The sequence below is a fragment of the Heterodontus francisci genome, chromosome 11 (genome assembly GCF_036365525.1).
Source record: "Heterodontus francisci isolate sHetFra1 chromosome 11, sHetFra1.hap1, whole genome shotgun sequence".
Taxonomy (NCBI): Eukaryota; Metazoa; Chordata; class Chondrichthyes; order Heterodontiformes; family Heterodontidae; genus Heterodontus; species Heterodontus francisci.
In genome coordinates, this window is record NC_090381.1 from 111,080,442 (window position 1) to 111,102,560 (window position 22,119).

The window sequence follows — 22,119 nt, forward strand, 5'->3', positions numbered from 1 at the left end:
TTATACTTGAAGCTCAACCTGTCCACTTAAAAAGATCTTCAAGCATCTTTAAACAATGCACACAAGGATTCAAACCTATTCTCTATGTGTCACAACGATAATCTTAAAAACTTTTGTGAATTGTGTGCTCAGAGGGATTTTAGTGCATTGTGGACACACATCCGTATTAAACAATCCAAGATCATGGGCGAGCTGCACAGCAGAGCCTTTGACTGGATTGCCTACTTGTGCTGAATTTGAGAACAGTTTTGCACAGTAGGTACATGTCCACAAGGAACTGTAACGAGAACTATCTAGTGTTAACTTGACTCCATTAATTCTGTAACAAAGTAACCATGACGGAATATCCATCTGCTGGCCATCAGCATATCCATGAGTCCAGTTACATAAAATCCTTTCTAAATATTTTAAGGATGAACTAGGAGCTGCGGTGTGCTTTGACCTCAATAGCCAGAGTTCAAATGCAGAATGGAATGAAGGTTTCTGGGTGTGCTGGCTATCCAAGGTTCCATGTAAAAATGAACTTGAGAACATTCTCGGTACAGTTCCCAGTGGGCATGCACCCGGAGTCCGAAAGTGCCTCCCAATTCAGCACAGGTAGACAATTCAAAAGGTCCCCAAAATGTAGGAAATTGAAAAATGCTGCACTGGTGCAGTAGAAGTTGCTCTTCTGCTGGACAAGTTTAGAAAGAGCTTGGGTCTACATCTGATCCATGCTATATCTACCTAAACTTGATATTTTCACTGGTTATAATACAAACCTTTTAACTCCTGGTAAGCTATTTTATGACTGCTGCACGACAAGTAAAAAGGCAATATTTTAAGATTTAAAAACAGTTTAAGATCACTTACTTCCAGACAATTGCATTCTCACTAGCCTTGTACTTGGCTTTCCCTTTCATGCAGATGACCTGCACTCCACTGGTGTTGAGTGGGGTTGGAATACGCACCTGCAGGATAGAGCAGAACTTCTTAGCATAGTAAACCCAGTGAGTTGGTGGGTGAGGAGAAATGATTATGTATTCCCAGTCATGGACTACCTTGGCTAGAATCGATTTGATACTCAAACTCAATATCAACTTCATCTGTCACGATTCAAGACCCATCTTTGGTTTCTTTACTTATCCTGTTGCCATGTCCTTTTGTCCGGCACCAAATTAATCATTTAATTTCTCCTGCCTTCCACCCATCACAGACCATCCGTTTGATTCCCTCCCCGTGCCCCCCACCCCCATCTTTCTTGCCTCCGTATTTGCTTAAAACTAGTTACATCTCTAACTTCTTCCAACTTTGACAAAAGGTCATCGACCCAAAATGTTTACTTTTTCTCTCCACAGATGCTGTCTGGCCTGCTGAGCATTTCTGGCATTTTCTGTTTTAGTTTCAAGGACAGAGATGTTGGGGAATGTGATCTTTCCACACTCAGTACAGACTTGGATCCATCATATCAGGACTGCATTTGCAACCAGTAGTAATTCATTGAGACACCCGATTTAGTAGTAAAAATGGGAAAGCAAAACTGCAATTTAGTAAAGGAAAAAAGTGATCTTAACATCAAAAACACTGGAAATACAAGGCCAGTTAGTACCTGTAAAGTCACTGACATTTCAGCTGTGTAATATTCATTGGAGCTTCAGAGTTTCTTCAGTTCTGTGAAGTGACAAACCTGAGCCCTCAGACCCTGCCTTTCCTACTTACAGAAACTGAATGACCTATGCATTTCTAGCATTTTGCTTTTATTGTAGAGTTGAAGATTAGATGGACTAAAGACAGGTGGAACCGGCCGTGACTGCAGGCTGATGACAGGTACAGGACGTTTTGCACTGCACCTCCTGTTAAACCTACTGGAATACAGCCCGCCTATTGTCAAGTATTAATGAAAGACCATAACAAAGGGCTAAGTCCTATAGAACAACACAGCTGAGAGAGAGGAGGTACAAGTGAGTACAAGGTCAAGTCTGGGTCTTAGTGGCCTGGAAATTGTATGAGGGCAGGAAAGAATGCAGTAGCACCAGCTAATCTGGAGCTCGGACACGGAGAGCGGACCTGTGCGAGAAGGGCAGCGGGAGATAAAAACGTGGGGCAGGGAGGGAGACCCAGCACACGGAGAGCGGACCTGCGTGAGAAGGGCAGAAGCGGCAGGAAATAAAAACCGGCCACAGAGAGGGAGGCCCAGCACACCGAGCGTGGACCTGTGAGAGAAGGGCAGCAGGAGATAAAAACGTGCGGCAGAGAGCCCCTTCTACCTGTTTCTACGTGTCAGAGCCGAAGCGTGGCGTCACAGAAAAACAGCTAAGTGATTGGTGGGCATCTCTTCCGTGTCTCTTTTGATTGGTCAAGTGGTTTAAATCAAGAGATGTTTTTACAGCTGAAAAGTACAGTTAAGAAATTCACTTTTAAAATATTTAACATCCAAATTAATTAATTAAATAGAAGAGATGGCTAGGCAGGCGATGTGTTGCAGCTGTAGTATGTGGGTGCTAGTGGACGCCAGTGCGATCCACGGTGACCACATTTGCAGCAAGTGTTGGCTGCTCGAGGAACTTCGGCTCAGAGTTGATGAGCTGGAGTCCGAGCTGCGGACACTGCGACGCATCAGGGAGGGGGAGAGTTACCTGGACACCGTTTCAGGAGACAGTCACACCCCTTAGATTAATTACATCAAATTTGGACCGTGGTCAGGGATAGGAGGGTGTGACAGCGAGTGAGGCAGGTATGGGGATCCAGAATTTAGCTTTGAAGGAGTCTCAGCCAGTGCCCTTATCCAATAAGTACAAGGTTCTTCCTCCTGGTGTGGACGAGGGCACAGACTGCAGGGAGAATGAGTGAACTGACCACAGCACCGTGGTTCAGAGCGCCATTCAAGTGGGGGGGGGGAGAAACAAGAAATGTAGAAGTAACAGGGAATAGCATAGATAGGCGAATAGACGCTGTTCTCTGCAGTAAAGACAGGGAGTCCCGAAGGCTGTGTTGCCTACCTGGTGCCAAGGTAAAGGACATCTCCTCTGAGCTGGAGAGGAACTTGGAGTGGGAGGGGAAGGATTCAGTTGTCGTGGTCCACGTAGCTACCAACGACATAGGTAGGACTAGGCAACAGGTTCTGCTGAGGGTCTATGAGCAGCTCGGGGCTGAATTAAAAAGCAGAACCTCAAAGGTAATAATCTCCAGATTACTACCTGAGCCACGTGCAAATTGGAGTAGGGCAAATATGATTAGAGGTAAACGCGTGGCTCAAAGATGGGTGTGGGAGAAATGGGTTCCGAATCATGGGGCACTGGCACCAATACTGGTGAAGGAGAGCTGTTCCATTGGGACAGGCTTCATTTGAACCATGCAGGGACCAGTGTCCTGGTGAATCGTATAACTAGGGTTGTAGATAGAACTTTAAACTAGGGTTGGGGGGTTGGGGGGTTGGGGGGGGGGGGGGGGAGGGGGGGGGGGGCGTGGAAAGAGAAGGGTTCAATTGAAGGGAAGTTTTAAAAAATCAAAAACAAGAGTGCAGAGGTGTAGGGTAGTGAAGAGGCAAACGGTAATCAAAGTACGACAGGAAGGGGCAGAAAATATAAGCAGCAGAGTACAGCATAAATTAGAAACAGAATGAGTAATAATGGTTAAAAAATCAAAGCTTAAGGCTCTTTATTGAATGCATGCAGCATTTGTAACAAGATAGATGAGTTGATGGCACAATTAGAAATAAATGAATATGACCTGTTAGTTATTACAGAGACGTGGTTGAAGGGTGACCAAGTCTGGGGAATCAATATTCAAGGGTATTCAACATTCTGGAAAAATAGGCAAAATGGAAAAGGAGGTGGGGTAGCTTTGTTAACAAAAGGAAGGTATCAGTGCGGTGGTGAGTAGTGACATAGGTTAACTAGATCGTGATGTGGAATCAGCTTGGGTGGAAATAAGGAATAGCAAGGGGAAGAAGTCTCAGGTGGGAGTCATCGAGAGCCCTCGAAGAATTGCCTCACTGTCGAACAAAGTATAAATCGGGAAATAACAGAGGCGTGTAAAAAGGGCGCTACAATTGTCATGGGTGATTTTAATCTGCATATTGACTGGATAAATCATTTGGCAGAGGTAACATGGAAGACGAATTTGTAGAGTACATCAGGGATTGTTACTTACAGCATTACTTTGAAGAATCTACCCAGGAACAGGCTATTTTAGATCTAGTAATGTGTAATGAGGTAGGATTAATAAGAGATATCGAAGTTAAGGATCCTCTAGGGGGTAGCGATCACAACATGGTAGAATTTCAAATTCAGTTTGAGGGTGAGCAACTCTGTTCTCAAACCAGTGCCCTCAACTTAAACAAGGGTAATTACAGAGGTATGAAGACAGTTGTATAAAGCAGGCTGGGAAAACAGACTCAAGGAGGTCAGTGGATGAGCATTGGCAGATATTTTATAACTTCAAAGATTTATCCCAGTCAAAAAGGACTTGATGAGAAGGATGAACCACCCATGGTTAACAAAGGCGGTCAAGGAGAGTATCCAATCAAAAACTAAGGCATACAAAGCAGTGAAAACTAGCGGTACGCCAGAGGATTGAGAATTTTTTTTTAGGAACCAGCAACGGATGACTAAAAAGCTAATAAAGAGTGAGAAAATTGATGAAAGTAAATTGGCAAGAAATATAAAAACAAACAGCAAGAGCTTCTACAGGTATATAAAAAGAGTAGTTAAAGTGAGCATGGGACCCTTGGAGGATGCGACTGGAGAATTGATAATGGGGAACAGGGAAACAGCAGATAATTTAAACCAATAATTTGCACCAGTCTTCACGGTGGAGGACACAATAAACATCCCACAGATACCAGATAAGCAAGGAGCTAATGGGAGGAAAGATCTTGTAACAGTCTCTATGACGAGGGACAAAGTATTTGACAAACCAATGGGACTAAAGGCAGACAAGTCGCCAGGATCTGATGGTCTGCATCCAAGGGTTTTAAAGGAAGTGTCTGCAGAGATAGTGGAGGCATTGGTCAAAATATTCCAGAACTCACTGGAGTCTGGGAGGGTCCCAGCGGAATGGAAAACCACTAACATGATGCCCCTGTTCAAGAAGGAAGGGAGACAAAAAGCAGGAAACAAGAGGCCAGTCAGCCTAACATCGGTTGTTGGGAAAATACTAGAGTTCATTATTAAGGAAGAGATAGCAGGACATTTAGAAAAGCTCAACGCAATCAAACAGAGTCAACACGGTTGTGTGAAAGGGAAATCATGTTTGACTAATTTGCTCGAGTTCTTTGAGGATATAAATAAGCAGAGTTGATAAAGGGGAACCAGTAGATGCAAGGTATTTGGATTTCCAGAAGGCATTCAATAAGGTGCCACATAAAAGATTATTGCACAAGATAGGAGCTCCCGGTTTTGGGGGTAATGTATTAGCGTGGATTGAGGATTGGTTAACTCACAGAAGACAGAGAGTCAGGATTAATGGGTCTCTTTCAGGTTGGAAAGACAAAACTAGTGGAGTGCCACAAGGATCAGTCCTAGGGCCTCAATTATTTACTATCTATAGTAATGACTTGGAGGGGCAGAGTGTAATATATCCAAATTTGATTATACAAAAATAGGCGGCAGCGCATGTTGTGATGAGGACATAAGGAATCTGCAAGGAGATATGGATAGGTTGAGTGAATGGGCAAAAACTTGGCAGATGGAGTTTAATGTAGGAAAGTGTGAGGCCATTTTCAAACTTTGGAAGAATCAAAAGGCAGATTATTTAAATGGAGATAGATTTCAAAAAAGTGCAGCACAGAGGGATCTGGGTGTTCTTGTGCATGTAACACAAAAACTTAGCCTGCAGGTGCGGCAAATAATTAAGAAGGCAAATGGAATTTTAGCCTTTATTGTTAAGGGTTTGGAGTTTGAAAATAGGGAGGTCTTGTTACAACTGTACAGCGTGTTGGTGAGGCCACACCTGGCGCACTGTGTACAGTTTTGGTCCTCGTACTTAAGAAAGGATATACTGGCTTTGAAGACAGTTCAAAAGAGATTCACTAGGCTGATTCCTGGGATAAAGGGTTGACTTATCAAGAACAGCTAAACAGATTAGGCCTTTATTCATTAGCATTTAGAAGAATGAGGCGTGATCTTATTGAAACGTACAAGATTCTGAGGGGGCTTGACAGGGTAGATGTTGAGATGATGTTTCCACTAGTGGGGGAAACTTGAAATAGTGGACATAGCTACAGAATAAGGGGACACTCATTTAAAACTGAGATGCGAAGGAAATTCTTCTCTGAGGGTAGTGAATGTCTGGAATTCTCTACCCCAGTGTGTTGTGGAGGCTAGATCACAAAGTATTTAAAGAGGTAGATAGATTTTTGAAATATCGGGGAGTTGAGGGCTATGAGGAGCTGGCATGAAAGAGGAGTTGAGGTCTGGGGCAGATCAGCCAGGATATTAAATGGCAAGGCAGGCTTGAGGGGCCAAATGGCCTACTCCTGCTCCTATTTCTTAGGTTCTTATGACATGCTGGGAAAGTAGTAGTTCAGATTTGGAGTGGGCATATGTGATTTCAACAGAGCTTAATAAAAATTACCATGGAGTTTGTTTGATGGATCTATGCTTTCTACCCCTCTTATCCAAACCCCCCCTTGGCATCAAGCCTCCCTATCTCTGCAACCTCCCCCAGCCCTACAACCCTCCAAGATCTCTATGCTCCTTCAATTCTGGCCTCTTGCACTCTCTCAATTATCAGCACATTTCCACTAGCAGCCATGCTTTCAACTGTCTCAGCCCTAAGCTCTGGAATTCCCTCATTAAATCTCTCCCCCTCTCTCATTCTTTAAGGTGCTCATTAAAACTTACCTCTTTGACCAACTTGAGAGTCATATGGCACAACAGTTCCTTATGTGACTTGGTGTCAAATTTGTTTGACAATGTTCTGGTGAAGAGCGTGCTGTATAAAATGTAGGTGATTGTTATTATAATTGGTGGTATTTGACTCAGTGTCTGGACTAGTCACTTGGAGAATTTTAACGCAATTGTTTCACGGAATATACTTCACAACGTTCAAAACATTTTCTCAGTTTGATGTCCATTACCAACATGGACACAACCTCCCCCCTCCAACCCCATGGGCACCCAGATCAGAGATAAGTGGAATCAATTAAAATAAATTAAAAATCCTTCCAACATTCTTGCTACAAAAAGTTCATAATGTAGACACTGCAAAGTACTGAAGTTATATATAGTCTCCAAATTTCCCAAGTCCCAATACTTCAGGACAAATACCCTCAAGTATACAAGGAATGCATGGGTCCTTCAACAAAACCCAAGGCACATTTGACATCTCCAAGCTTTCCAGTAGCAATTTCCAAGTGGTTCCAGTATTAAAACAATATCGAACAGCTCTTTTCACTGCCAGCCCAATTCATGCACAAGTCAAGATGAGACTCCTGTGTGAATCCCAGAAACTAATACAAGAGGCTGCCACTGGGTCTGTCATGTTGGACCCGAGCTATCGTGCCAGATACCATTTCCCTGCAGGGATGGTCAGGTGAAATCTTCTTAACCATCACCGTTCTTCACTGTCACTGGGTCAAAATCCTGGAATTCCCTCCCTAACAGCACTGTGGGTGCACCTATACCAGATGGACTGCAACGGCTCACCACCACCTTCTCAAGGGCAATTGGGGATGGGCAACAAATGCTGGCCTTGCCAGCCATGCTCACATCCCAAGAAAGGATAAAAAAAAACAAAGTGACAATACTTTAAAAGTAATTCACCGGATTTGAAAAACTTTACAATATCTTGAGTTGTGAAAGACACTAAAATACACATCAGCCTCTCTTTACAGTCACAGTCATTTACAGCACGGAAGGAGGCCATTTGGCCCAATTATCTATGCTGGCTCTCTACAGAGCTATCACAGCACAGCAGTCAAGATTTTAGCTTCCTTTATGTAACCAGACTTGCTTCATCACCTCCATCTTAGCACTGTCCAATCTGAAGCCCTTATTAAAATGTAATAATTTTTCTTACTAGCCTTTCTCAAACTGGAAACTATACTGGCAGAGGAAGCTCTTTGCTCTGTCCAAAATGTTTTTCCCCTTTTATATATTTTTACCAGTAATAATGGTACTTACTGGAAGAGTTTCAGAACAGCTGGCTCCAGCACTAATTCCACAGCTGCCCAATCTCCCAATCCGCCAACATTAAATCAACAAATATTTTAAGAAATTGCAGCTATTCATAAATAGAACTGTTTGCATATGAAATAATGCAGCTGGTAGCAAGGTGGCTGCTTCAGCTCAAGCAGGAAACCGAGCTATTAAGTGACAAGTATTGTTAGAGACTAACAGAATTGTCACTTAAACCTCAATTTCCTGCTTCAGCCCAGGGGCCAACCTTTCTCTTCACCTGCTGCACTCCGCAGACTTGCTGCTCTGTTCCAAGCACCTCTAGGCCCCCAGGTACTGCTTGCTTGGCTGTGCAACACTGACAAAGCTCGGATGCAGTGTGGCTCCCAGTTTCTCACCCTCTGGCCAACGAGGCACGGTTAGCCTCACTTCCACATAATAGGTGGAAGTGACCCACTAAAACAAGAACTATATGTGTCCTCTTCAGTGTGTAAATACCAACCCTCCACGGCAGCACACTGTGAGCAACAGCAGTCCCAGACTCACGTCAGCTGCAGTGATGGGACATTAGGATTGTGACCCTCAGGAAAGTGCTAGTAATAGAATTACATAGAACTTAGTGAACACAAACAGTGCATTCGCCCAACAGGTCTATGCCAGTGTTACGCAGGCCTCCTCCCACCCTACTTCATTGTATCCCATCGACATAACCACTTACTCCTTTGTCCTTCATATACTTATCTAGCTTCCCCTTACATACATCTATTCTAGTTGCCTTGACTACTCCTTCTGGTAAAGAGGTTGCTCTGAACTGTCCCCCTCATATTTACAATCCTTGTTTTGGACTCCCCTACAAGTGGAAACATCTCTACATCTACCTTATCAAACTCTCAATTTATAGACCTCAATCAGGTCACCCTCAGTCTTTTTCCGAGAGAAAAAGAACCTCAGCCTTTACAGTAAAGCTAGAGCTTTTGTTTAAATTCAAACATATTGAATAACATTTCACTCTCTCTCACTGGGACCTTTTAAATACTTGTAATGCTTGGCCAGGATGTGTGTCTGTTATTCAGGATAAACGGATTGTGTTTTCTCTGTTCTGACAGCCCCGAGCGCTCAGTACAGTAATCATCGTCTTTGGATCCTGAACAAAAACTTCATCCAAACATCTTGATTGCAGAAGATTTAATAAAGATTGAACCTAAAAAGGGGTATTTTTCCTCCCAGAGCTGTTCACAAATATTTGGCCACTTGTTATTTGTAATTGAACGCAGGAAGGAAGCTTGCACCGGATTGATATTAGAAAAAGACTTGTATTTATCTAGCATCTTTCACGGCCTCAGGACATCCCAAAACACTTTACAGCCAATGATGTACTTTTGAAATGTAGTCACTGTTGTGATGTGCAAAGTGTGGCAGCCAATTTTCACACTGCAAGCTCCCAAAAACAGCAATGTAATAATGATCAAATAATCTGTGCGATGCTGATTTTGAGGGACAAACATTGGCCAGGACATCAGGGATAATTCCCCTATTCTCCTTTGAAATAATACCATGGGATCCTATACATCCACAGGGGTCAAATGGGGCTTCGGTTTATTGTCTTATCTGAAAGATGGCACTTCTGACAGAAGTGTCAGCTTTGATTTTTGGGCTCAAATCCTCAAGTAGGATTTGAACTCACAACTTTCTGACTCAGAGGTGATTATGCTACCAACTGAGTCATGGCAGACATTATAGATTTTGTAGTTGTCCTCCTTTAGTAGCTTTGGTGCTTACAACATATATCAAGGCACACTATGTGGAATTTAAATAGATGAGCAGCATAAACAAGTCATGGGGAGCACTTTTATATTGGGAAATTAGTGCTGCCTTCAACTTAACACACTATTAAACAAATGCTAGATTATACTCAGCAGATGCTTTCATCTATTCTGGAGCAAGACCAGCAAACTATTGGACAGGTAGGTATCAATAGATCAAGGGCAGTAATACAGGATAGGTCCCTCATTCAACCTGGTTATTAAAACCCCAACCTACAGACTATTTGAATACTAGCACAAGACACTGATGCGTTTTTTTGTAAAGCTGTTTGGCAACGAGATAAAAAATGCTACAAGCTGCTGATTAATTGAGTATCACTGACTGCTCAAAATAATGAACTGTACTTAGACCAGATCACAAGATGCAAATGGGCGAGGCAATCCATTCACCATCTAGAAACAACCTGCAGTCTCCCTCAATACAATGCTCAACGGTTTCATAAAGCACCTCCCTTACCTTTCCACTGCACTAGCGAATCAATGAGTGTAAAGCATTTCCTGATATCAGCTCTAGATTTACTTTTTGCCATTTTGAGCCTGTCTCCTCGTCTTAGGTCATGGTCTAAATTGAAATAATGCACCAGGTTTTCCAATTCATTGGTTTAAATATATATATATAATCTACATTTTAAAAAAAATATTTATATCTATCTGTCTTGCCTTTATCAAAAAAATCCCAAGGCATCAGAAGACATTTGGCAACATAAATGCTGAAGCTCTCAACTGAACCAAAAGCAAAAGATGCAGTGACCGTCCAACAATGACATTCATCCAAGCTCCATACTTCTGAGGATCACAAGATCAGGTTCCCCCCACTACAATGAGGGCTGGGAGAAGGGAGGGAGAGAAGACAAACAAGGAGGGAGAAGGGCACAGACTGAAATGCAACAGCAGCTATTCAACTCCTCAAATGGTACCACTTCCTGCCTCAGACACCATTCAGGGCATTGCAAGACTTGAAACTGGACAGACATGTTGGGGGTAGGTGACACTGACACAGCCCACATGGAGAGAAAAACAGGACAAACCAGCAATCTTTAGACTTTGAAGAACCTAAAAATGAATCAGAAGAAATGGGATAAAAAAATTTGAAATCTGAAATTGAAAAAAATGTAAACATGCAATAGGTGTGAATTCTATATTACATGTTCAATTGCAAGCAGAGGGTGGGCATTAACTTGGGTTCACTTGTGCTCCTATAAATAGGAACAGACTGAAACAGTGGTGGCGGTGCTTGGAGGTGCACGTTTGAGATATGTAGCTCTGTAAATAAAAGCTTACAGAAGTGTATAAAGATTAGTATCCTTCACGGCCTGGCTTTGGAGAATAGAGCAATAGGTCAGCCAGCATCTGCAGACAGAAAAACAGACTGCAGATTTAGATGGAGATCCTTTGTCAGGAATATGCTGACAAAAGGATTTATACTCAAAACACTAACCCGAACATCTGCCAGCAGATTTGCTGTGTATTTCCAGCATTATCACTTTTTAAAACAGGAAATCAGATTGGGCTTGAGAACCCATGTGTTGCCAGTTGTATATTTAATCAAAAACACAAGACTGAGCTTCTGGACACGTTTTACTTTCATGCAAGCAGCACATCCGAGGATGAATCCAAACAGAGCTTAGCGTTGTAAAAACTGGCAAGTGTCAAACTATCTGGCTCCATAAAACAGAAGTATAAACTTTCTGTAATGGGAGCTCTCGAGGAAAATGAAATGTAGTAAGCAGCTCACTGCAGGATCTGGATTTTAAGAAAAATACTTTTTCAGATTAGTCCTGCTGTTTCGCCCAACACTGACCATCAAATATAAAAACAGAAAACACTGGAAATAGTCAGCAGGTCCAGCAGCAACTTGTGGAGACAGAAAGAGTTAACGTTTCAGGTCTGTGACCGTTCATCAGAATTTGGCAATCAGAAATGCAATAGGTTCTGAGCAAGTGAAAGTGACCAGCAAATGATGCATAAAAAACGAGCTTCAACTGCCTCTACTTAATCCCAACACAACGTCCTCCAAACCACCTGCCAAGACATTTTCCTTTCCAAATGTACATGCTGTTTGAGACTTCCTCAGTGGCTCAGCTGGTTAAGTCAGAAAGTAAACTGAGCCACGCACTAGACGATCTCAACTGGGTGGTACACAATCCCTCAACAGTGCCATGATTCATGCTCCTAGTTAATAGCCCGGTGAACATCTGTGGATGCTGGATATGAACAGGATTAGACTCAGCTGTGGTACACCCCCAGAAAACCGCCTGCCAGCACTTACCGCTCAGACCTGAAATGGCCACTGGGATGATGTACTGGGACAATACCCCATTGAGAAATCCATGTTTTCAAGAGTGGAGTGGGAGGAAATGAAATTGGTAGCAAAAATGATGATGGGAGGGAGAAGATGGCCAATGCAAATGGAGCAAAAATATCTAATGCCCTTACCTGGTCTGGTCTACCTGTGACTCCAGACTCCCAGCAATGTGGTTGACTCTTAACTGCCCTCTGAAATGACCTAGTAAGCCACTCAACTGTCAAGGGTAATTAAGGATGGGCAACAAATGCTGGCCTTGCCAGTGATGCCCACATCCCATGCAAGAAATTTAAAAATCTTGAGTTGCACTGGGCATGTCATTCACACTGCAAAATTAAGGCACATGTGCACCAGTAATTAATGTACTACTCAAAAGAGTCAGGAAATATCGAGATGACTTAACTAAAAGATGTTGCTATGGAAACAGTGAAGTGGCCTATAATCTGCATCATTTGATTCGCCTTTAACAGCTAAAATTTTACCTTTAGCTTTTTATCATTACTTTGGCATAAAGTGAATGGGCGAAGGGCTTCTGCTGGTCATTAACCTCAAAGGAATGCACTAATCACCCACTGTAGAATGGACCACTGTGAGTATGCTGCTCAACTGTTTAAATTACACCTATTGTACATCTTCATTTTTCATGCCATTAAATTTAATCCCAATTTTAGCTGGTGGTTGCCACTGCTTGCCACACCAGCTGCAGCGATTATCTGAATTCTTTAAGGTGATCATGCCAAATTGTAGTCCCCTGGTAATACAGACCTCCAAGGCAAAGGAATTCAGTCATAGATCATAGAATCATACAGTACAGCAGGAGGCCATTTAGTCCATCATGCCTGTGCCAGCTCTTTGAAAGAGCTACATTTAGTCCCACACCACGAGTCTCTGCATAGCTCTAAACTTTTCCCTTTCAAGTACTTACTCAATTTCCTTTTGAAAGTTATTGAATCTGCTTCCACCACTCTTTCAGGTAGCGCATTCCAGATCACAACTCACTGCGTAAACAAAATTTTCATCTCTTCCCCACCTCCCATCCCCCCACCCCCGCAGTTCTTTTGCCAATTACCTTAAATGTGTGTCCTCTGGTTACGGACCTTCCTGCTAGTGAAAACAGTTTTTCAATTACTTTTTCAAAACCCCTCAATTTGAGAAACGCCAAGCTCCCCATAACCTTCTTTGCTCGGAGGAGAACAATCCCAGCTTCTCTAATCTCGCCACATAACCAAAGTCCCTCAGGCTTGGTACCATTCTGGTAAATAGCCCTATTCGTACTTATTTATTGGTTTGTTCCATTTGAATTTCAAAGCCCCGGAGGTTTAGAAAGACTTGTTTTTAGCACTGTTAACGCGCCAGTGGATGCATCTTAAATCGGAACACTGAGATAAGCAACTTAAGATATAAAAATTAAAGAGAAACATGCATATTTTGAATGCAATTAAACTTTGCATGCAACCCGAAAACTCCACAGATTGCACTTATACCCTCCATGAAGCCAAAACATTAGACATCCATATCTTAGTTTTAAAAGAAGTAAACTGGGATTATTTTAGCAGCAAGTCCCCTCAATAATCAGTAGAGCTGGAGAAGGGTGCTCATATTCAGATAACTGTAAACCTCTGTCTTCTTGTCTGATACTGGAAGTACTGAAACATTATGGTGCCTTAAGAAAGTGAGATAGCAAGTATTAAGATTACTTAGCTGCAACAGATAACCTAATTAATGCCAATTTTGACCCTTACTGACTTTTAAACATATTTTTCAGTAGATATCACTGGACAAGGGCCAACAAGAGTAATAGCCAATTCTTTGCTGCCTCATCCATGGAGGCTCAGAACGTTAGTGACTGCGAGTCAAGCGATTCAGTTACAGCAAGCAGCACAGCTATGCTCATGTCTAAAACACCCACCCACCCAACCCTCGGATCCAAGCATGCATACACACCCTGAGCATGCATGCAAGATCTAAGCATCAGAAACTCAGTAATCCAGGAAGTAGGGTAACAATGGCAAAACATGGCAATTATTCAAAATGCAATTAGATGGGAGAGTAAAAGCACTAGAGGAATGAGCTTCAATGTGATGAATGGCATCTTCTCATGCTGATCTTATAGGTGAAGCTGATCACACAATAAACTAAAGAACAGCATTTGGGGCAGCAATACAGAAGTTTACTTAGCGTGCAAAGCATGTACAATCTGGCTTCAGTCTGTGAACCCAGGCAGCTGCCAAGAAATAGAAACTGTCTGCAGCTCCTTCCCAACATATGCTGATTCCCAACATATGGAACCAATAACGTTTATGGAGACTGAGCGAAATCAAAATGTCGCGATTTGCCAAGAATGCTAGACATTCAGAATCAAAGAGTGCGGCTAGGATTATTATAGCGAGGTCCTGACTCACTTCTCGATTAAGATTAATAACCAATAGAAAATCAGCTCTTCAACTCAGACACAATTAATACAGCTTTCCTGAAACACTTTATCCTGCAGCAAATCTAACACATCACACAACTGATCTTTGCTATGAACCCCTCAAAACTGTGACATACTGGCAAAATTACCCTATGACCAAATCAAGTGCCCCCTTCGACAGAGGGCTAAAAGTACTGCGTAAAAAAATTCTTACCTCCCCTCTGGCTCTATTGCCAATCACCTTAAATCTGCATCCTCTAATTACGGAGTTGTCTGCCATTGGAAACAGTTTCTCCTTATTTACTCTATCAAAACCCCTCATGATTTTGTGCACCTCTATTAAATCTCTCCTTAACCTTCTCTGCTCTCAGGACAGCAATTGCAACTTCTACAGTCTCTCATCACAAAACTGAAGTTGCACATCCCTAGTACCATTCTGGTAGATCTCCTTTGCACCCTCTCCAAGAACTTGATACCCTTCCAAAGGGATGGTGTTCATTAGGTCAAGTAACATTGGCAGGAATACTGGAAAAATGCTCCATTATGAATTATAACGAAGAGGAGAAATACTTGCATTTGTTTAACACTTTTCAGGACACCCCAAAGGGCGTCACAAACAAAATACTTTTGAAGAGTAGCAGCCCTTGTTCTGTAGGCAAATACGGCAGCTAATTTGCAACAGCAAAGTCCCACAACAGCAAAGAGATTATGACCAGTTATGGTACTGGGCTTGGCTCAATGGTAGCACTCTCACTTGAGCTGGAATGTTGTCTTTTCAAGCCCCACTCCAGAAACTTGAGCACATAATCCAAGCTGACACTCCAGTGAGAGAGTGCTGCAGTGTCAGAGGTCCCTCTCTCGGATGAAACGTTAAACCTATGCCCTGTCGGCCTTCTCAGACAAATGTAAAAGATACCATGACACTATTTAAAGAGCAGCAGCGCTCCCCCAGTGTACCAGCCAATATCTATCCCTCACTGAAGATAATCTAGTTTTTTTTTTTCATTGTTGTTTGTGGGAACATTGTGCGCAAACTGGATGCTGCTTTTCCTACAAGTGACCACAATTCAAAAGCATGTCACTAGATGTAAAGTGCTTTGTCAAATCCTGTGGTTGTGAAAGGCACAGTATAAGTGCAACTTATTTTGTTATTTGTTCTGGTGGCACGATTGAGGGACAAACATTGGCCAGGATACGGAGATCTTTTACAACAGACTGAACGGGCAGAAAAGATAGGGCCTCAGATTAACATTACATCTGGGGGTTGGCGCTTCTTACAATGCAGTACTCCTGTCACAACTATCAGCCTAAATTGTGCACTCAGGTCTTGTACTGGGGTTTGAATGCACAACCTTTTGACTAAGGAAGTGTGTCAACATTGCAGGAAAATGAAAAATGGTCAAACCTTGCCTGGATTGACAGAGTGAGCTATATCTATTATACTGTACTTTTGAGAGATCAATACCTAGTTGCCCAGAGCTTGTAAGGAAGTGCACAAAGATGCTAAGGAAACAGGAGAAAACAGTAAAGCGGTTTAGAAATACTTCACCTCAATCTTCTGAGCCAGCAGGGATGGTTTGAAGTTCGATTTAATCACAACTTTCACTTCAAGTTTAGTGCGACCTACTTCTCTTACCAATGGGATCACACGGAATGGCAGGATGATATCTTTAGTGGTTCGGTACCTGAAGAAAACAATTCAATCTTTTGCAAACAGACCAAAATAAATGAACACTGTTTTCTCCTCTCGACCCTGCTCTCAAAGGTTTAGAGGCATGTGTTATTCAAATCACAGAGGCTTGAAGCCAACACAAATTTTCTTGCTCCATTTCCAAATCATCATGTGTGATACCAAACCCTATTTAATGGCCTCATGGGTTACTATCAGCAGAGCAAAGCACTGCTGGTGAAGGTAGATAACGCTGACTGCACATCCAACAAGTCAAACACTTTCAATCACTGCCAGTGAAGGCAGTAACTAGAGTGACTCAACAGATGGTTAGATACAGTGGGGAATGGTGGGTCTCCATAACAGAGCTAAAATATCACCCTCATCTGTACTTAACCTCATTACTCTGGCTATGGGAGGGCTGAGCCTGATGCATAGACTAATAATGCATTGCTGTCATTGTTATGCAAGGGAGGTTATACATCTTATGCTCATGTCAGAGGGAAAACCTCAATATTGGAACTTACCAACGATATACTGAATACAAAACTGTAATCCCAACTTTGCTAAGCCATGCTGTAATCTTAGATTGCAGACGTAACTATTATTAATTAAAGCCCATCTGATCACCCATATTTTGCTAAACGGAAATGACTGCAGTGTCTATGATTCAGGTTCTTCAGATTAGTATTTAATGCCCAGCCACTTAAATCCTCATTACCTTGTGATGGGCAGTAACTGTATCATAGATGTTAAATGGTGTTAGTTAACGCATCTGTGTCCGACTTCCTCATTGATGGCTCTATTAAGTAGGAGTTAACCAACACTTCAGTATTGAATTCCAATCCCATCGTAATTAATGCTGGCTGGTTAATTAGTAATATCTTTTAGACTGGAGTACATGAGCCAAAGGCAAACTCATTTATGGATCTTAAATCTCTAACTGAATCTTGAGTATGCTGGGAAAAGGGAAAGATTGATCATATATCCTTGAATATAAGTTACTTACTGGAATTTGAAATCCAATATTTTACATAGCAAGTGGGATTTAGCATTCATTTACTATGCAAAAGGCAGTCCAATTCTAGGAATCAGCTGAATAAATGAGACAAAATTGCTTTGGAAATCTGAAGCCAGTCCCCGTGCATGCTTTCACTGCCCCTCTTTGTTCTGCACATTGCTGGGTACTTACCTCATGAGTTCATATTCTCCATCTGGTGGAATGAAACTAATGCTCCTTTCAGATTCAAACTTGCTGAGTCGTACACATTGGTGGAACGTGCAGTCATCAATTGCTATAGACTGTTTACCACTGCAGAATAAAAAGAGGGATCCAGATTTAAAATATAATTTGATTAAAAAATACAGACCAAGTTAAATATCATGAAAGGGAAATCATTTTTGACCAAATTGTTAGGAGCTTTTTTTTTGAGGATGTTACTTGTAGCATAGATAAACGAGAACAAGTGGATGTGGTGTATTTGGATTTTCAGAAGGCTTTTGATAAGATCCCACACTAGTGAACAAAATTAAAGCACATGGGATTGGGGGTAATATACTGGCATGGTTTGAGAACTGGTTAAAAACAGAAAACAGAGTAGGAATAAATGGGTCATACACAGGATGGCGGGCTGCTACTAGCAGGGTATCACATGGATCAGTGCTGGGGCTACAGCTGTTTACAATCGGCATCAATGATTTGGATGGGGGACCAAATGTAATACTTCCAAATTTGCTGATGACAAAACGAGGTGAAAATGCAAGTTGTGAGGAGGATGCAAGGAGGCTTCAAGGGGATTTGGACAGCCTAAATGAGTGGGCAAGATAATGGCAAATGGAATATAATGTGAATAAGTGTGAAGTTAACCACTTTGGTAGAAAAAAAAACAAAGACAGCATATTTCTTAAATGGAGGCACTCTGGGAAGTGATACCCAAAGCGACCTGGGTGTCCTGGTTCATGAGTCACTAAAAGCTAGCACGCAGGTACAGCAAGCAAATAGGAAGGCAAATGGTAAGCTGGCCTTCATCGCAGGGGGTTTGAGTAAAGGAGCAAAGAAGTCTTGCTGCAATTGTATTCAGCCTTGGTGAGATTGCAGCTGGAGTGCTGTGGACAGTTTTGGCCTCCTCATCTAAGGATGGATATATTTGCCATAGAAGGAGTGCAACGGGGGTTCACCTGACTAATCCCTGGGATGGTGGGATTATCTTATGAGGAGCAATTGAGGAAAATGGCCCTGTATTCTCTCGAGGTTCAAAGAATGAGAGGTGATCTTATTGAAACTTAACAAAATTCTTACAGGGCGTGACAGGATGGATGTAGATAGGATGTTTCCCCTGGCTGGTGAGTCCAGAACCAGAGGATATCGTCTCAGAATGAGTGATAGGCCATTTAAAACGGAGATGAGGAGGAATTTCTTCCGAGGGTGGTGAATCTTTGGAATTCTCTACCCCAGAGGGCTGTGGAAACTCCATCATTGAGCACGTTCAAGACAGATATCGACATCAAGGGATAGGGGGATAGGACAGGAAAGTGGTGCTCAGATAGATGATCAGCAATGATCCAACAGAACAGTGAAGCAGGCTCAACATGCTGAATGGTCTACTCCTTTTTGAACAGCGGTAGCAGTGAGAGTGCGAGCCAGGGGGCAGCTGGGAAGGTAAGTTTCAGTATAAAGTACTTACCTAGCGAATCGACGGACGCAGACACGGGGACTGCTGGGTAAGTGAACTTATATATTCGGGCAGTGGCTAAACCCGAAACACTACACTTGTAGTGTCTCCCACCCATCCTCCTCCTCTAACCAAAAAGAAAAAGGACTCTTGTGTGGAGGGTTTGGTAAGGTAAGGTTTTCCTTTATTTTTACTTAATCTCTGTCAATTTAGAGCAGAGGGGATGGAAGCTAGGGCAGTTGCATGCTCCTCTTGCAGGATGTGGGAGGTAAGGGTCACCACTTGTGTCCCTGCTGACTTCACCTGCGAGAAGTGCACCCAACTCCAGCTCTTCACAGACCGCGTTAGGGAACTGGAGCTGGATGAACTTTGGATCATTCAGGCGGCTGAGGGGGTGATAGAGAGCAGTTATAGGGAAGTAGTGACACCTAAGTTACAGGATAAAGGTAGCTGGGTGACCGTCAGGGGAGGGAAAGGGAATAGGCGCACAGTGCAGGGACCCCCTGTGGCCATTCCCCTTAATGATAAGTATACCGTTTTGGATACGGCTGGGGGGGGTGGTGACGGCCTACCATGGGATAGCCACAGCGGCCAGGTCTCTGGCACTGAGCCTGGCTCTGTGGCTCAGAAGGGAAGGGGGGACAATAGGAGAGCGATAGTGATAGGAGATTCAATGGTTAGAGGAACAGACAGGAGATTCTGTGGTCGCGAACGAGACTCCCGGATGGTATGTTGCCTCCCGGATGCCAGGGTCAGGGATGTCTCGGATAGAGTCTACGATATTCTTAAGGGGGAGAGGGAGCAGCCAGAAGTCGTGGTACACATCAGTACCAATGACAAAAGTAGGAAAAGGGATGAGGACCTGAAAAGTGAATATAGGGAGTTAGGTTGGAAGTTAAAAGGCAGGACGAGCAGGATAGTAATCTCAGGATTGATACCGGTGCCACGTGCTAGTGAGGCTAGAAACAGAGACTGAGTGCAGCTGAACACGTGGCTACAGAGCTGGTGTAAGAGGGAGGGCTTCAGATATGTGGATCATTGGGATACCTTCTGGGGAAGGTGGGACCTGTACAAGAAGGACGGGTTGCATCTGAACTGGAAGGGCACCAATATCCTGGGCGGGAGGTTTGCTAGCGCTCTTCGGGAGGGTTTAAACTAGTTTGGCAGGGGGATGGGAACCGGAGCTACGGATCAGTGGATGGGGTAGCTGTTGAACAGGCAGATACAGAGTGCAGAGAGTCTGTGAGGAAGGTTAGACAGTTGACAGGGCAAAGTTGCAGCCAGTATGATGGGTTGAAGTGTGTCTATTTGAACGCAAGAAGTGTCAGGAATAAGGGTGATGACCTTAGAGCATGGATCAGTACTTGGAGCTACGATGTTGTGGCCAGTACGGAGACTTGGATATCACAGGGGCAGGAATGGATGTTGGATGTTCCGGGGTTTAGATGTTTCAAAAGGAATAGGGAGGGAGGTAAAAGAGGTGGGTGAGTGGCATTGCTAATCAGGGATAGTATCACAGCTGCAGAAAGGGAGGTCGTCGAGGAGGGTTTGTCTACTGAGTCATTATGGGTGGAAGTCAGAAACAGGAAAGGAGCAGTCACTTTATTGGGAGTTTTCTATAGACCCCCCAATAGCAACAGAGACACGGAGGAACAGATTGGGAGGCAGATTTTGGAAAGGTGCAGAAGTAATAGGGTTGTTGTCATGGGTGACTTCAACTTCCCCAATATTGATTGGAACCTCCTTAGTGCAAATAGTTTGGATGGAGCAATTTTTGTCAGGTGTGTCCAGGAAGGTTCCCTGATTCAATATGTAGATAGGCCGACTAGAGGGGAGGCTATGTTGGACTTGGTGCTTGGCAACGAACCAGACCAGGTGGCAGATCTCTCGGTGGGAGAGCATTTCGGTGATAGTGATCACAACTCCCTGACCTTTACTATAGTCATGGAGAGGGACAGCAGCAGACGGGATGGGAAAATATTTAATTGGGGGAGGGGAAATTACAATGCTATTAGGCAGGAACTGGGGAGCATAAATTGGAAACAGATGTTCTCAGTGAAATGCACGACAGAAATGTGGAGGTTGTTTAGGGAGCACTTGCTGCAACTGCTGGATAGGTTTGTCCCGATGAGGCAAGGAAGGGATGGTAGGGTGAAGGAACCCTGGATGACAAGAGATGTGGAACAGCTAGTCAAGAGGAAGAAGGAAGCTTACTTAAGGTTGAGGGGGACCTGGTCGTTTGTGAGGACAGCGTGAAACAGGCTGATATGCTCGAACAGGTTGATGTTAAGAGGGAGGATGTGCTGGAAATTTTGAAAGATATGAGGACAGATAAGTCCCTGGGGCCAGACGGGATATACCCAAGGATTTTACGGGAAGCAAGGGAAGAGATTGCCGCGCCTTTGGCGATGATCTTTGCGTCCTCACTGTCCACTGGAGTAGTACATGATTGGAGGGTGGCAAAATGTTATTCCCTTGTTCAGGATAACCCTGGGAATTATAGACCAGTCAGTCTTACGTCAGTAGTGGGCAAATTATTGGAGAGGATTCTGAGAGACAGGATTTATGATTATTTGGAAAAGCATAGTTTGATTAGAGACAGTCAGCATGGCTTTGGAGGGGCAGGTCATGCCTCACAAGCCTTACTGAATTCTTTGAAGATGTGACAAAACACGTTGATGAAGGAAGAGCAGTGGATGTGGTGTACGTGGATTTTAGCAAGGCGTTTGATAAGGTTCCCCATGGTAGGCTCACTCAGAAAATAAGGAGGCATGGGATACAGGGAAAGTTGGCTGTCTGGATACAGAATTGGCTGGCCCATAGAAGACCGAGGGTGGTAGTAGATGGAAAATATTCAGCATGGAGCTCGGTGACCAGTGGTGTTCCGCAGGGATCTGTTCTGGGACCTCTGCTCTTTGTGATTTTTATAAATGACTTGGATGAGGAAGTGGAAGGCTGGGTTAGCAAGTTTGCCGATGTCACGAAGATTGCTGGAGTTGTGGATAGTGTGGAAGGCTGTTGTAGGTTGCAACGGGACATTGACAGGATGCAGAGCTGGGCTGAGAAGTGGCAGATGGAGTTCAACCTGGAAAAGTGTGAAGTGATTCATTTTGGAAGGTCGAATTTGAATGCAGAATA

At 43.3% G+C, this 22,119-nt stretch overlaps 1 protein-coding gene across 4 annotated transcripts in view; it reads right to left on the reverse strand.

Annotated features, from left to right (window-relative positions):
• The window catches only part of LOC137375466 (AP-2 complex subunit mu), a 72,650-nt gene that overhangs the window by 7,439 nt on the left and 43,092 nt on the right, over positions 1–22,119 (reverse strand). For all 4 annotated transcript variants that reach the window (XM_068042753.1, XM_068042754.1, XM_068042756.1 and 1 more), the window contains exons 7-9: positions 17,502–17,621; positions 16,190–16,325; positions 853–950 (exon numbers count right to left, since the gene is read on the reverse strand). In XM_068042753.1, the coding sequence (XP_067898854.1) occupies positions 853–950; positions 16,190–16,325; positions 17,502–17,621 (354 nt within the window). The remainder of the gene's footprint in view (positions 1–852; positions 951–16,189; positions 16,326–17,501; positions 17,622–22,119) is intronic.